Source organism: Diabrotica undecimpunctata, chromosome 2 (genome assembly GCF_040954645.1).
Source record: "Diabrotica undecimpunctata isolate CICGRU chromosome 2, icDiaUnde3, whole genome shotgun sequence".
In the NCBI taxonomy this organism is placed as follows: domain Eukaryota; kingdom Metazoa; phylum Arthropoda; class Insecta; order Coleoptera; family Chrysomelidae; genus Diabrotica; species Diabrotica undecimpunctata.
The window spans coordinates 61,391,840-61,410,018 of NC_092804.1; the positions used below are offsets into that span (position 1 = coordinate 61,391,840).

The following is an 18,179-nucleotide window of genomic DNA, read 5'->3' on the forward strand; positions in this document are numbered from 1 at the left end:
TTTCCACTTCGGAAATCGTTCCCAAAATACAAACATTAGTAAATTAAACAAATTTTGTTTTTTTGTTACTTGGTGAAAAATTCGTCTAATAATTTAATTTTATCTGACTCATTTATATTGACAATTCAGACATACATTATACATTTTAAAGTAGACTACTTTAAAATGATATTGCCAATATTGTTGAATTGCGCTCCTGGGACGACTTTATTTATAAGATAGTTCATTCGATTACATGAAATCAACTTTAACTTGAGAATATCCGTCAGAAAAAAAAAATCATAGAATGTAATTCGTCTTTAAAAAGACAAACACATGTCATGATGACAGTAAAATTCTCCTGTTAGTGATTCCATAGTAAATAAATTCCATACTTAAACCTTTAATTGTGGCATATTCCCATTTAAATATTAATTACTTTAAAAATGCCACAAGAAAACAGCTTCAGAACAATATACAGAATAGATACCTTAAAAACACAAACACCAAATAAAGATCAATATATAAATATATATGTATATATATATATATATATATATATATATATATATATATATATATATATATATATATATATATATATATGTATGTATGTATATATATATATATATATATATATATATATATATATATATATATATATATATATCGAGAAAAGGAGTACGACCGTCAATCCAATATAAATTAAGGATCACTCAGAAGAGTGGTGGGTTTTTTCGGTCAAAAGGTGGAGAAAAAAGACAAAGTTGATGGCTACTTCATCTATTTATTGAAGACGTTTCGCTCTCTTAATCAGAAAGCATCATCAGTTCATCTAAAAAGAACAATATGAAAAAACCACACAAGCATGGAAAAGTTGTTACATGTGTTACCTTAAAAAGATATGTAGCAGTCAGTGATATTAAAGTTGTAAAGACACTTAAGTAAATGGACATTATACGATTACGATATATAAACAATAAATTGAACTAAATAAGTTAACAATTTGTTCAAACTAAACTAAGTTCAAACTAAACTTTGTTCTTTTTGCTGTGCTTAGTTTGAACAAATTGTTAACTTATTTAGTTCAATTTATTGTTTATACATCGTAATCGTATAATGTCCATTTACTTAAGTGTCTTTACAACTTTAATATCACTGACTGCTACATATCTTTTTAAGGTAACACATGTAACAACTTTTCCATGTTGTGTGGTTTTTTCATATTGTTCTTTTTAGATGAACTGATGATGCTTTCTGATTAAGAGAGCGAAACGTCTTCAATAAATAGATGAAGTAGCCATCAACTTTGTCTTTTTTCTCCACCTTTTTGACCGAAAAAACCCACCACTCTTCTGAGTGATCCTTAATATATATATATATATATATATATATATATATATATATATATATATATATATATATATATATATATATATATATATATATATATATATATATATATATATATATATATATAGATATATATATATATATATATATATATATATATATATATATATATATAGATATATATATATATATATATATATATATATATATATATATATATATATATACAGGGTGGTCCTTAAGTAATTGTACAAAAAGAAACAGTAGATTCTACACTTTAAAATATTACGATTTAAGCCAAATTGCTTTAATAAAATATTGATATTAAGAAAGATACAGGGTGTTAAAGTGCAAAATTAAAATTTTATTTTTCGCTATAACTTTCATGTTTGTAAACATTTATGTATAAAAATTTACAACTGACTACTTTTAAATATGAGAAAATAGAATTTGATACACACTTTGATGTAACTGATAGAGGGCGCCACTTATGCCACATATGTTGTATAAATTTAAACTTAACTTTTTTGCTCTTTAAGTTACCTGTATTTGGGATAAAAAATATTAAAGATACATTATTTTAACAAAAAAAAGGTATACTTATTAATAACTTCAAAACTTAACATTTTTCGAGATAATCGCATTTTAAAAATCAGCTGCATAAGTCTGATCTAAGGCAATTACTCCAGGCAACCAAGAAAAAATAGACAAAAACATTAATACTTCTGAATTTTGGTATAAAATACCTTTAACTAAAGTTAATAGTTAACGAAATATTAAATAAAATAAATATATCAGTAGGATAATTAATAATAGGATTTGACAAAATAACAGAATAATAGGATTTTACACAAAACATTTTACGTTTTATGTTAAATTAAAATCACAATCAAAACATTTTGTTTACAAACCAAATTAAGAAATAGTTAAACTAAATAACATAACTTTTTGTTAAAGTAAATGTTCGATATGTCCACCATTTTCTTTAATTCATTTGTCAATATATTCCATCTAAGATCGTCTCATATTAAATAACATCATTGGTTCTAAAGAAACTGCTGCAGTATTTATTTCTTCCCATAGCTGGTTGCGAATGTTTATGACACACGTTGTTTTAATGCGCCCCATACACCAAAACCAAGCGGATTAAATTCGGGGCTACGTGGTGGCTATAATGTATAATGGATGAATATATCGATGACATTACTTATTTATATGATTACGTTACAGCTTACGAGTAACTATAATTACATCTCGAACAAATGGACTATTATGATTTACTAATGAACTAATATTATGCTGAACTAAATTGTCTGTGTGTTTACTATATTTACAAAAATATCGGTTATTAGGACAACAATGATGTTTTTGTAAAAATACTGAGTCTTTCAGGTTAGATTTGTAGCATAAGTATTATGAAACAGGACACATATGTGCTATTCAATACCTGTGCTCTAGTTTCTATTTGTCCTAATAAAAATGGGTAAACAATTTACGTAATGAACAATAAGTATTCTTTTCGGATTTTTTATGAATTAAATAATTATATCAATATCTCATCACATTGCCAAGGAATATGACTACCACGACCAATTCAACGTTCAGAAAAGTTGTATTTAAGTATGTTCTAACTGCTTTCTCTCTAGAATGTGGTTGTGTACCATCTTGCATAAACCACATATTTTGGGTTTTTACTATTTTATAATAAAGAAAAAGTAATACAACACCATTATAGAAACTTAAGAAGCGATAGCAAAGGGACATTGTAAACATGACGGCCAACGTCTGAATACGGACACGGCATCTAAAGAAGAAGATGAAATATCTTTTCTCCAATAAGACATTTATCACATATAACAAAGCATTTTGTGATGTTACATTATCATCTTTGAGTTGTTTTAATAAGAATAAACTATGAATTATGCTTATCTACAGGTATTCAGTGCTTTATCGCACAAATATCAAACCAAGAATTATTGTGCAGCTGACTTATAAAATGCATTTATCTCGAAAACGGTTAAATTTTCAGGTTACTAACAAGTATACCTTTTCTTTGTAAAAATAATGTATCTTTAATATTTTTTAACACAAATAGAGCTAACTTAAAGAGCAAAAAAGTTAAGCGCAAATTTATGCCACACATGTGGCATATGTAACGCCCTCTATTAGTTACATTAAAGTAAGTTTAAAATTATAATTTATCCTACTCAAAAGCATCCAACTGTAATTTTTTGTCCAAAAATATTTACAAACGTAAAAGTTATAGCGAAAAATAAAATTTTAAATTTCCACTTTAACACCCTGTATCTTTCTTAATATCAACATTTTATTATAGCAAGTTGGCTTAAATCGTAATATTTTAAAGTGCAGAATCTACGGTTTCTGTTTGTACAATTACTAACGGACCACCCTGTATATATATATATATATATATATATATATATATATATATATATATATATATATATATATATATATATATACACCTTTAACGACAAGAAGAAATAGATCAATGATAGACTCAGTAATCACAAGTTAGTTTTCCGAAAAGTCCAACTGAATATTGTGATGAAACAATGAAATAGATCACCAATATTAAAAAAAATTAAATAGAACAAGTATATGACAACTCGACGAAAAAATGATATCGGTCCAGATTAGAACAAAAAATAGGACTACAAAAAACTTTTTAAAACTTTATTTTAGAACTACTTCGATAAATTGTGAAAGGTTGTTGAAAATTGTGCCGAAGTCAAACAAAAAAAAATAAAATCCAAATAAATGATATGATTTCATTACATTAGTAAAACCCGGAGAGCCTATCAATCCAGATTATAAAAAAAATTGTAATCAAAAAATTTTGACTGCAAAATTTGAACACACATATCTTTTTTATAATCATAAATCCATTTCCTGGAAGTATTTATTTGTCTATAAATGCTATATTATCATTTTTTTTCAACAAGGACTCTGGTGTCATTAGAAGTATTATTATAAATTATAATTACAAAAAACGCGGTAAGCAAGTGATTGCAAATTTAAAGGATTGGTGTGTTAGTACATGGACAATATTATGCATGTAAACATAAAAACATACATAATAGATGTATGTATATAAGAGCAATATTTATTAACGTCTCAAATTATAATAAATAAATATGAAACTAAGGTTGGCACATCTGTATTAAATACAAAATTAAAAACACTAGGAATCCTAATATTTCCTACTTGGCGAAACTAAATCTAATACCGTCTTTCTGTTACAAAATTAAAAATTTAGATATTTTGATAATGGCAAATGATGTACACATAAAGTACCGCAAGGTTCAATATCGGTACCAACACTATGAAATATACTTAGAATGGGCATTGGACATAACAAAGATGTAACTGCATTTGCATACGCAAACAATATTACCAGATTGGTAGAGGGCACACGAGTTTATAGTAGATATAGTACACTATATTTATAGAAGCACCACACTTTGTAAAATACTTGGGTATTCACCTTCATTGTCCTTCATAAGTTTATATTAGTGCGAGTAGGGCTTAGCTTAGATTCTAGAAGAAATATTCTAGAAGCTAGAATTTATTATGTTTTTGTTTTTAGGTTCTTAGTGTAACTCAGAAATAATTATAAATTTATATGGAAATATGTGCTGCATCCAAATATAAATATTTATTGTCATTGTGCACATTTTAATTTTGCGATATTTTACGATTTTAACTATCTAACCACTATTAACAATACAATCGAAAGCAATCGCTTGGGCCCGAGCCCGATAGAATAATTTCCAACTCCAATACTCCCGGTCTGTAGCTAAGTCGCTGCATTGCACGCAATTCTTAATTCAATATGTAGTTGTAGTATTTTAAGTTTTCAATCATTCAAACGAACGCAATCATTTAACCTCAGCCGCATGGCATGTATCGGTCCTCGTCGCTAGTGAGGAACGACCGAGGACCGAAAGTAATGAGAGTATTGGCTGTGCGTTTTGTTTTGGTTCAATCTCGATCAGCGCCGTCGGCGGTCGATCAATAGATTTTTGTCACCATACGATTCGATCGTTATGAACTAGCGGGATTCGGTCGTTCAATACTTTGAAGTGATTGAATCAAAACAAACGAATCAATCGCGATTGATACAACTAGTTCAAATTACACCGATAACCGCAACGTGCATTGGCTAAAACTGCACAGTTTCCTATGATTTTTATTCAAAAAGTTACCGTCAAGCGGAACAGTACAAAAATTTCAATCGATTTATCGGAATCGGAGGAACTGCGCAGTTTTATCTTTTTCGATACGTGTGTATTCGTATAATAGCATTTCCCATAACGGTATCTTTTTTTTTTTCGATAATTGGCGCTACCATAGCAGTTTTATCTTTTTCAACGCGAATATTAATGCCACGACCGTTAACACATCGTCGTCAGTCGAAGCCATCGCGACCAATGACAATTAAATGAAAATATCACATGAAAATTGTTAATTATTGATAAGAAGAGAACTGTACCGTTCTAACGGTACCGTTAAATCGTAACCATTTATCATAGCGTGTATGGTAACCTTTAAAATCGCGTTTAAAAGTAAATAGGGGAAGAGGGGGCACAGTGTTACATAAATGTTTTTATTTGATGTCATTTTGACAGGATTTCATTAAAAATAAAATTTTTAATATTTTAGAACTCGTTTGGATTTGACGCATACTATTATATAATCAACTATAGGAAAAACTTACATGACTAGTCGGTAAAAACGATTTTGTAGAGAAAATACAATTGTAACATTGTGCCCCACTAGTGGGGAACAGTGTTATATACTATGGGGTACACTGTTACACAAGGAATACTGCAGTGATTAATGAGAATTTTATATTAAATACCATTTATTTGTCGTAACTCTACATACAAATAATATAAAATTTATTTTAATACATTATAATAATTTTGAAAATCTACGGGAAACACCAGCATTTCACTTCTGCGTGCTGTCTGGCCTGAAGGTTTGGGAGTTGGTAATTTTAAAACAACTTGGGAGACATTAAATACGTAGTTTTCATTGGAGGAAATAAATGTGAACTTGGGAAATAAACGACGGATATAGGTAACTTTCACTGTAGTTTCAGTTTTGCCAATAATATGTCCTATAGACAATATTTCTATGCCTTTTGAGATACCTTCTTTAATGAGAACATAATCGCCAACGTTTATTTCTTTATTATCGTCGTAATCCATTTGGGATATCTCTTCGTCATGACTTATAAACGATCCCATACTTGATTCACTATCAGCACAAGAGAAAGATTCTTCCGATTTCTCTGAGTCAGAAGAATCTTCCATATCTTGAAGTTTACGTGTATTTGATTGAAAAACGTTTCTTTTTACAACTTCTTTTCGCTTTCTGTCATTTTCATCTTTATTAGGCGACTCTTCGTCTTCTGACGCTGATGTCTGTTTCTGAATCCTTTTATGTAAGACAGACATTTTTGTTTTACCACATTTTTTTGACGTGTTTATTTCACCGCGTTTTCTAGTTGCGTTCTTCTCATGCCTTACTTTTAGATCAGCAATTAGTGCGTCTTTAATAGGTGTATTTGTTAATATTTGACTTTTACGTTTTCGGTTCTTTCCTCTTCCTTCTTTTCTATCTTCTGCTCGAGGAAAAGGGCGAACTTGTTCTGGAGAGACTAGCGATGACAACCATGATGAAGTTGACGGAACTTCTGAGGATATTGCCGAACATGAAGGCAGCTGAAATGATGCAGTTGCCACAGGCATTATCTCAGGTATTTGATGTGTTTTTATCTCAGCAGTTTCATTATTGACTAGCTGTGGTGCCATATCAGGCGTTTCAGTAACGACTTGTTTTATTGGTAACGTAGCTGTCATTTCATTTGTCATCTGCTCTACGGGAAACGGTCGGTCAGTTACTGCAGATGCTAGAAAATCGTCTTCAGAGAAGATCTGCCGATTCAATGGCCAAATTCCAGTTGACTTAAATCCACTAATAATGTTGTTTGGAATAAACGCAAGTGGATATGCTTTGCCCAAGAGTTCAGCTATTTCATAGATAGTTATTGTTTTGCCAGGATTAGTTATCATCCAATCATTGCAGGCTTTATTAAAGTGAGTTTTTAATGACTTATATAATGCTTTATCTAAAGGTTGAAGTTTTCCGCTTGTGTGTGGGGGTAAAGTTAAAAGTATAATTCCGTTAGACTTACAAAATTCCAATGAAGCAATTGTAATGTGCGACTCATGGTTATCCAAAATTAGTAGTATGGGAGATTCTGAAGATGATTTTGTAAAATGATGGAGATGTCTCAATATGTCGATGAAGACTTCTCCGTTGACCCAACCTGTTTTTACTGCTGCTCCTGCAGATCCAGGAGGTGCTCCCTTCAACATTCTGTCCTTAAAATGAACTCTGGGAAATACAAGGAAGGGCGGTACAGAATTACCTATTGCATTAATAAAACAGCATACCGTCACCAATACCCCTCTTTCACCTGAAGTTACTTGTCCAATTTGTTTTAAGCCTTTCGGACCTACTACATTTGGAGGATTGTGAACAGTGGTAAGTGCTGTCTCATCCAAATTGTAGATATTTTCTGGACTTGGACCATTGCGAAATTTTTTAAAAGCACTTACCAAATTGTCAAAAAATTCGTTAATATTTGTTTTGTTGAAACTGGTTGCACGACTCAGACTAGTCGCCTCAGGTTTTCTTATGGATAGCTGGGAGTATCGTTTCATATAACCGTACAACCAGTCTACTCCAGCCTGTTTATTTTCGTTCCATGAATTTGGAAACTTAAGATTATTTTTCACAGCCAATTCATATGCAAACTGCATTACATTCTTTCTGGTTAAGCCATGGTGCATTTTACAAGCTATAATCAAATAATCTCTTAGTTGATCTTCTAGCTCTTTCGAGAAAACTTGATTTATTTCATAGTTTGGCGTAAATCTGAAATTTACTCGCTCTTCTTCAGACAAAGCTTTGTATTTATCAACATATCTTTTTAGAGTCATATGAATTATATTAGCTTGAATGGCTGCTGCCCTTACTGACCATCCGTTATTAACTACATTAAGAACGGCCGTTTTCATTGTATCATGGGTAAATGAGGCTATTTTTCTGATGGATTTTCTGTTACGAACCATTTTGATTCTGAAATAAAAATACAAAAGTAAATAAAACATCTTACTACTACCATATGCAATTTAGTACAAAATTAGTATTGTACATCATGCATATTTTCATTGTTTTTCTAGCAAAAAATGAAATATCACACTGTTCCCCACGCCTAAGTAGTGTAACACTGTACCCCTTCATAAGTTGTAACTCTGTGCCCCGAACGACGTTTTTACATTCAAATAATATTTTTGCCGAGTCACGAATTTTTGGGGTTATGTTAGTCCTACGAGTGTGTAGCTACAAGACGCATTTATAGTAATATATATCAATACAATGTGTAATATTTATTTACTAAGAGTTAAAACAGTTTTTAATACGTATCATTTACTTACTTTGGTGGTACAAAAACAGAAAAACACTTATATTTTCACTCAAATGTACAGTGACGGTCTACAAACACACCTACTGTTAACAAATAACGGAAAGTAACTACGACGACGACGGTACGGTTTTAAGTTCAACTTTAAGAAGATGGCGGAGAATTTAACATTGTACCCCGTGTAACACTGTGCCCCCTCTTCCCCTACCCCATAAGAACAAAAATAATAATTGAAGATTATCCACTAGAGCAAGTGAGTCATTGCAAATACCTAGGGTGTTACATAAGTTTCGTGAACTAAAGAAATTTATCACAAAATTAACAGGTTTCAGTATATACAGGGTGTTCCAAGATGTTTCTAACAACCTATACTTCTGGAAATAATGAATATTTTTATTTGAAAATTGGGTTTCAATTGAACGTACAATACCATCAATTGATGTATATATGAGATGTGACGTGATGAGGGCTGCTGTGACGTCATTATAATGGAAAAAATGAAATGGATCATGGGGTGAAGGTTAATGCCAACGAAAGGCTTTTTTATCCCAAATTCAACGGTGTACCACAATGAGGGTATTAATTTAATGTAAGTATGTAACATGTTTCATTTTTTCTAGCATATCTTTCTCTGTATGGCCTGCACTTCTTTATATATATATATATATATATATATATATATATATATATATATATATATATATTATTGTGTCATTGTTGTCCATGCAATGCGAGGTTATATACGACTGGACACGGCATATTTCATTTTGATGTTTACGCAAACGTTCAACGCGAATTACGATATATTTGTAACAATTGCCTTAAAAAATAAATAAACTTGCAACAAAGATGTAGATGACATAATATAATTAAGACAAAGTTAAACGGAGAGAGAATGCGAGAGGGTAACAGATAGTTATGATAGATTTTGACTGCGGCGACGTTTCCTATTTAAAAAAGTCATTCTGATGCATTGTGTGAACATAGTGAAGGCGGATATGTGGCTGTTTGAACTCTTGCAGGTAGCTGAAGTACCCATAGACATATTACTCGAGAATAGCACTGCCAGGGACATGTATCTGTCGTCCATGAGGATTTCCACCTCCACCATATAAAAAGCAAGAGTAAAGTAAAAGTAATAGTTCTGTTCAATGATATTTTGGACACGACAGTCAACAGAAAAAGAGTAAGAGCTGCAGCTATGAAAATATACTTCATAATAATAATAACCCTGTTTAAGCAAATTAAATATTCTGCACATTACTATTTATGTACAATTGAATGAACACCTGACCTCCACAATGTTATAAACAAATTTTATGATTTCCACATGTTTAAGTATCACCATAATATGTTTCTATTTTTATATAAATATTGTATGAGATAAATACTTAGTTGTTTAACTAACAGATCGATTTTGTTAATTAGTTTTTTATTCCTTTGAAAATAACATTTGTTTTATGGAGGTATAATGCATTTGTTTAATGTATAAATTTTATATACATTCGAGTTTTATCTCAACTCGCGAACAATTTTTAAATTATAGACAGGTACAAAGTCGACTTCCCTTCATAAATGGGAATTGTCAGAAAATTATTTACACGAAACATAGAACATTAAATGTGATTTGAGGGACATATCACACAAACTAATAAAAAATAATATAACATAACTTTTTTAAATCTACAACAGATCGAAGCGTTGATCATGGCTAATTTATCATTCCATCCTATCTTCTCTTTTTTTTCTTAGTTCAGAAGACTCGTTAATATTTGGCACTTGGTCGTAAGACTTCTGTACCATACCTTGTTTGTTCTATTAAACTCTAATGAGTCCTGTGGCCTCAACAAAGGCCAACAGTTCCCTGACTGATACTTTTAGGATCTCTTCTGGTCCAATCCTCAGTTGACCAGTGAATTCCTGATTTATATCACTTAGGGCATTGCAATGGCATAGGATATGTATGGTAGTCTCTTCTTCCATTTCGCATTGTGCACCATGTTTTATTCACCTTACCTAGTTCGCATAACTGTTTTCTTGTGGACGACAATGTCCAGTCACTATTTCGGTGACCGTTTTAATCTCTCGTTTACTGAGGTTCATCAAATTATCCGAGTTTTGTATCAATATTGTTAATTATTTTCTTAGTCTTGATTTGCTCTTGAATTGCTCTCCATTTCTTTTGATGATTCCGAATCAGCCAGTTGGGAACCTCGTTTTTTGTAGCATCTTGAGCGATGCCACAGAATAGTTCTGGACCTACAAAGGTTTCTCTCGAGCCTTGTTTTGCTAAAAAATCAGCTCGTTCATTTTCATGCACCCCTTCATAATCCAGCACCCATATTACAGACGCTTTATTATAACATAACATAATGACGGTATTAGATTTTTGTTTCGATACAGGGCAGCGACAAGCCGCTTATACGTATTTTGACCTCTTTAGGTCTCTTCAGAGCGGTATAGCCACTGCTCTGAATCCAAACAAAAATCTTTCCCGTCCTCAACAATAGTTATCAAAATAACTATATACGGACGTAACCACGCCATCTATAAACAAAAAGAGACATCAAACGATTTCTACCTGGCGAAACCGAATTCAAATTTTTACTACTGTCCCTTCTAAAACTTGCAAAGCAAACAGCTTGATAAATAAAAAATAAAAATAAAAAAAAAATTGAATTCGGTTTCGCCAGGTAGAAATCGGTTGATTTCTCTTTTTGTTTACACTTTATTATGTTTTGCAAGCCACCAAAGCAAAAACTTCAGCCTGTAACACAGTTGTATATTGACGTAGGCTATAAGATTTATTATAATTACTTGTCTGCCAAAGACTTCTGATCCAGCACCATGAACAGTTTTAGATCCATCAGTGAATCCCCATTCATGTTTGGGACTTTTTTTTCTATATATGGTATAATTGCGTTAATCTTCTCAGTGAAGATTAGTTCTTGTGTCATCATATCTGATTTAATTATAAAGATGCATTTCTCAAGTTATTCCTTAAGTGCCAGTAGTATGTGTGTGGCTATTAAATACATAATTCAGCCTCCAAGTATTGTTTCCTTTAAATCTCAGGATGGTCATAAAAGCTACCGCCAAAATATATAATTCCAGCGAAAGGAGACAAATGACAGACTCTAAAAATGCCCTCCTTGTACTATTCAAGGCTCCTGGTATATTTAGAAACGCTTGTCTTTGTAGGGTGGTCAGAGAGGTCGCACAGGATTACAACGCCGTCTGTTTCTACCAAAGTACTGAACCATAAGTAACTGTCGGTCGTATCACTAATATGTATAACCAATAAATTACCTTTGGTTTCAACCCATAGGTTTTACCTAAAACTCGTCTGCAGTTCCAGAAGAGATGCGTAGCCCTGTCAGTTATATTGTTAATATGAATGCTCTAACTGAGTTTGGAATACAGGGTTACCCCTAGATACTTGACATCATTGGCTCATTCTAGCTTCTCCCCAAATAATTTCGGAGCACTCAGTCCAGTAAGCTTCCTCTTATTAGCGAAGGCCAATAATATAGTTTTACAAGGGTTCACAGAGAGGTTCTCTTTCAGACACCAATTCTCCATGGCAGGGGCATATCGCATGTGATCCGCAGTATTGGGAAAGTTTCACCCAGTCACTATTACAATGTCGTCTGCGAAACTCTGAACCCAGATTCCTTGGCTATTAAGCCCGTGAATCAGGTGATCAACGACTCCATAATATTGGTAACAATACACCACCCTAAGGGCACCCCTTAGTTACCTTCAGGTTTATGGCATCTTCACACGTATCTGGGGATATTATTCTGCTCTGAAGCATCTGAATAATCCACGTGCATGTTGTGTTGTTGATTTTCTTTCTCACCAGTGATTGTGTTGACTCGATGAACGAATTATCAAATTCACCTTCTATGTCTAAAAATGCAATAAGGACGACTTCTTTCTGGTGTAAACTCATTTCGAGTTTTGACACCAGATTGTGCAGGCCGGCTTCACCTGATTTCCCTACTTGATACGCCTATTGCCGGTGGTGCTGTGGGTTTTCATTATGATTGTTTTTTTTATGTATTCATTCCACAGACTTTTCCATGATTTTCAACATGATAAAGACTTATAGGCCTGTATGATTTTGCTAAGGGGTAATCTGTTTTTCATGGTTTGGGGATAAACGCCACCCTCGCTCTTCTCCAAGCTTTGGGAATGAATCCCAGAGCATGGCTAGCCCTAAATACTGCGATGAGTGGACCCATAATTATTTCCAGTGCTTCTTGGAGAAGCCTATTAAATATGTCATCTGGTCCCGCAGATTTGTAAGCTTCAAAAGTTTCAGTAGCCCATCTAACCTTGTGAGAACCAAAGATCACGTCAGAGGTCAGCCAGTCACTTCTGCTTAGGCTAAAGTTTGCTTGATGATTATTACCACTAGTCAATTGCGTCGACCCTGAAAAGTAAATACTTAAATATGGTCTACAGACTCCTTCTCTGTGTCCATACACTTCCCATTGAACAATTTAACAGACTTGGGTTTATTAATGTTACCTCTTCTGAGGATTCTGTTAACCTTGGCACTTTCAGGTACACTTTCAATGATTTCACACAATTCTCTCAATTAGCAAATAGGATCCACACTATCCTATTGAGATATTACTTTATTTATTTTTTTATTTTGGCTCTTCGGCGTCCTTCCTTGTGCCGAATGTATTAGGTTTGCAGCTTCTGGTATTTGGAACCATTCGCTTAAGTTTTCCAGCCAGGATTTTTCCTTTCTGTCAAACCCTCTTCTGCCTTCAATTTTGCCTTTCACTATAAGCTGTAGCAAACTGTACTTATCATTATTGAACATATGGTCCAAATATGACGCTTTATTCCTTTTGCATACTATACTTCTAAATATGATGATTTTCACAACTCGTACCATACTTTTTGTTTTATTCCTCTCTCGTTCATATGCCATATGTTATCAAATCTTGTATATTCTGACAATGCTTCACTTTCGTGGATCAATTAATCCAATTTGGAGGATCGTGAAATTCAAGATCATGAAATTGGAGTAAAACTATTATACATTGTTGTAATCGCGGGCACTTCACTGTGAATGATCTAGTGGTCAATGGTTCAAACTCCGACCAGAAAGCAAAAAGGCTTTCGTATTAGTGTAAAATTCAAATGGATCTGCTACTACGACTAGAGAATACGCTGTCGTATCAGATCGCCTACGATGAGAAGTACGCCGAGAGATGGAGGCTTGCGGCTCGGTATTACTCCTTTATACATCCCGACAGGAAGGGTGAGTACGCTTAAAAAACGGAATATAGATAGAAAAACTGAAACAAATATGCCATTATATTTTAATAAATCAATGACGCTTATATATATATATATATATATATATATATATATATATATATATATATATATATATATATATATATATATATATATATATATATATAGCGGAGGAGCTCGAATAACTGACTATTAGATTTAACATAGCATTGAATACGGTGTTTTCAAATGGAGCAGACGATAAGGGACTTCTTATCATTTCCGGTTTTTGTCTTCGAGTTAAAATTTTCGATTAAAAATGATATCTATTAATGAAAGAGTTTTTATCGTCCAGTTTTTAAAGTTATTATCCAGTTTTTCAATCGACTGTTTATTCGGTAGTTTTACGTTTTCGTTTTAAAATGGACCTATTGCCGATCATACAAAAATCATTCACATCACAACAGAATTCGAAAAATTTGGTTGTGTTAATCCTGACTCTAATATCTCTTAAGTGGGCCTGTAAGACCTGAGTGAAGTTTAGAACAGAACCAATAAGGATATCAATTTGTAAGACGTACAAAGATTACAAGAAATCAAATTATACATTACCTCATTCCCATAACACATCATGTGGTGAACTGTAACTAATGCCTTGTAAACTACTACCCAGTTTGTATTCTGTGATCTTTCTATTAACAAATTTGCTAGCTGTGGAATAGAAACATTTGGTTCATTTGTACAGTGGACTAAATCTGAAAAAAATATATACAGAATTAATATACTTAATTATAATTATTATACGTGCGTACTACAGTATTCGCCAAAATAATCAGTACCGAAAGTGAATATTGTATTTATTTTTTAATTTACATAATTTACATGTTCAAAATGTACAATTTTAAGGCGCAAACAAGCTTCATAACGATTTTGCAGATTATCCAACATATTTATAGAGTGGTTTTCCAATAAATGCTGTATGGCGGAACTTCCGACTTAGATACTTATTCCTTCAGCATTTCCCACATGTACGCATCAGATATTGTCAGATTAGGTGAGTGGGCTTGGTACTCAAAGTCTGTTCCACGAGAAATGATTCTGTTTCAAAATGTTCGTGAAGTAAGGCTAGGGGACGTACAGCTACATGGGTCGTTGCGCCATCCTGTTGAAACCACTGCCTCTGCATCTGCAGATTTCGTGCGCGGTAAAAAATTCTTAAATCTCTAAAAAAAAGGTGTAATATTGTTCTCTCTGTGACTCTCTTGGTTAACAGTAACTGGATGCTTGTTCTCATCTTTAACAAAATAAGGACCAATAATCTCATGCCCTGACATAGAATATCAAATAGAAATTCGTTGTCTAGTGATATACCCGTATACATTTCTCAAGAAATCACTCGTCCACAGTAAACTTCTCTTGCACGTTTGTTTGCAACGTTTAGTCTTTATCAAATTTCTTCTTCTTCTTCTTCTTCTTACGTAGACATGACTCTGTTTTTCAATGTGCCTCCAGTAAGACACTGCATTTTATTTTGTTAATCCTAGCTTCCTTTGTTAATCATAGTTTGGCGCCATCTATTAGTTATATTGCGATTTAAAATGACAGAAAAACTGTTTTTAAGGTCTTTCCCTATAATTTTTTGATAATTATCTTTAGGCGATTCATTTTTATTAATATAGATGTGGATGTAGAAAGAATGGCTTGGTTTGCAATTTCGTACATAAAAATTGTGCTGGGTAAAAATTGCACGAATATGGAAAACTATGAAGAAAATCGATTATCTACGATTATTTGTTGTCTACGATGTCTTACGATGTAATCTACGATTATCTTTTTTACTTAGTAAATTTTTTTTTTGTATTTATATTCAAAAAATCATATTTTAACTCTTATTTGATACCACACTTTCATAAAAATCTTAAATAACAAATTAACAAAAAACATCAGGAGACGATTTCCATGTGGGCACGTTACTCAAATCTAATTAATAGTAAATTTTCTGTAGACTTTTGTTGAGTATCAAGTCTCTACAATATCCTGCATTCTAAGTTTATAAAAGTTATTACTTCTTTGTCCAAAAATGAACAGCGAATTTAAAACAAATTAAAATACTGGTTCAGTAACTAGTTTAAGGCTGTATTGTATAGTCTATTAAGATCTTGCCAAATAAAGAATTTACAAAAAGTTTTACACGTGCCTAGTACATTCTTTTTGTCCAATTTAAAAGCTGCAGTTGTAGGTGTGACATTTACTGCCAGCTATCTCGCCATCTCGCTAGACCTGGTGGTCTGGTGCCTGTTGGTCTTATATCTCTTGTTACTCAGGCTAGTCTCTCACAATCCATTCATATAACATGCTGGTTCCATTCCCGTCTTTTCAGTCTTCTCCATTGTACAATATTTTACAGAGATATTTTACCTTATTTGGTTATTTGGTATTCTGTCTCGTATTTTTTGTTTTTTCAGCAACACACTTTCAGGCATTTCTGGCGTTGTAAGTATTCTTTTTTCTTTCTACTTGTATCCTTGTCCTGTCTTTTTAATTTCTTTTTATTTTGTTCATTACTAAGTCGAAAAGTAGCGGACTTAAGGTATCTCCCTGTCGGCTTTCCGAGTTGATATCTATTTCTGATGATATTTTATTGTCGGCTTTAATCTTCTTTCAGTGTTAATGTTTTTAATTATCTCTTTCATGATGTTGAACTGTTTTTTTTTTTCTTTTAATAATTGTAACACATCTTCTATTCTGTAATATACCTAGTTGATGTCATTATCATCACCAGCTATTCCATCCATCGTAGGATGTATCCCCTTCCTGTAGGCCATCTATTGTCCTTCCTTAGGTGTGTCCATTCATTTATGTTTGTTGTTTTTTTGCATCGATTCTTGTCCAGCCAGTCCACATAGTTCATGTATTATGTCGAAAAAGTATCTATCTTTTGAATTAGCTACGCCCAGTTCGTGGATTCGGCGCTCGAGGATGTGGGTCCGTCTTGCCCGTTTTTTTTTGGGTTTAGTTGGTATTTTTTATGGCTTATTTTTTTGTAGACAAATACGTTTTTTGTGTTTTTTGTAGATTTTTTTGGGGGCTGTCTGAAAAATATATAATCAACATTGGTAAATACACTGCGATGTCAAACGTGAGCGCGTTGTCTTCTTTTGACAGAGCTACGATTACCTAGACGTTATTATAATATGTACGCTCATAGTTGCTGTTTGTGTCTTGCGTGCTTCCATCTATGGTACACATCATACCTTAATATCTCTCGCAGAATCTGATTTGGGTGGTCTTCTAGCTTAGCGAATTTTGTTCTAGCTTTTTCCTCCATCATATCCAATACTCTTATTTGTTTTAGGTCTCTGAGTAGGAACCATTCAGCGGCATATCTCGGCACGTTTACAGCTTCTCTAACGCAGTTGTTGTATGCTGATTGAATCTTTCTTTTGTTGCTATGACTTGGTGTCCCTATGCAAGAGATGCATATGTAATTATTGGTAGTATGATGCTGTTTATCAGTCGTAATTTTGTTTTCATAGCTAATTTGCTTCTTCTTTCTGTGAGTCCTCTTATTGCGGCTCTGGCCGTTGCTGTTTTCTGGACTGTCGCGTTAGCATGTGGTGTGAAAGTAAGACCTTGGTTTACAGATAGATTTTTAATTTGAAATTGGTACGTTAAAGTTTTTGTTTTTATGGCCCAGGCCGATATTTGAAACCTATAAAACTAGACCACTCATATCTAAGTAAATACGTCTACTCGTTGCTTTGCATAGCTTTCAGTCATTTACACGTGGTATAGGTTACAGTCCTCGTCTCAATATGATACAAAGGGATACCAAAGAATAATACAGGAATAAGAGCATTAAGAGTAAAATTTTCATATCACTTCTTATCAATACTTTCTTTAATGTCAATAATTCCTCTTTAGCCTGCTCAATTTTGCATTTGATTTCTTGAGTGTTATCCTAATGTGCATTTAAACATCTAATTCTATGACCTTTATCGATCGTTGGATATCATGTTGGCTATCATATTCGCTATCGTGACTTTATTGAGAGCAGTTCTAA

General features: G+C 32.7%; 1 protein-coding gene across 1 annotated transcript in view; it reads right to left on the reverse strand.

The window, feature by feature from the left end:
• LOC140434626 (phosphatidylinositol-binding clathrin assembly protein LAP-like) overlaps nucleotides 1-18,179 on the reverse strand; it is a 128,778-nt gene that overhangs the window by 68,332 nt on the left and 42,267 nt on the right. Inside the window, exon 2 of the mRNA XM_072523022.1 lies at nucleotides 14,729-14,871. Within this exon, the coding sequence (XP_072379123.1) occupies nucleotides 14,729-14,871 (143 nt within the window). The remainder of the gene's footprint in view (nucleotides 1-14,728; nucleotides 14,872-18,179) is intronic.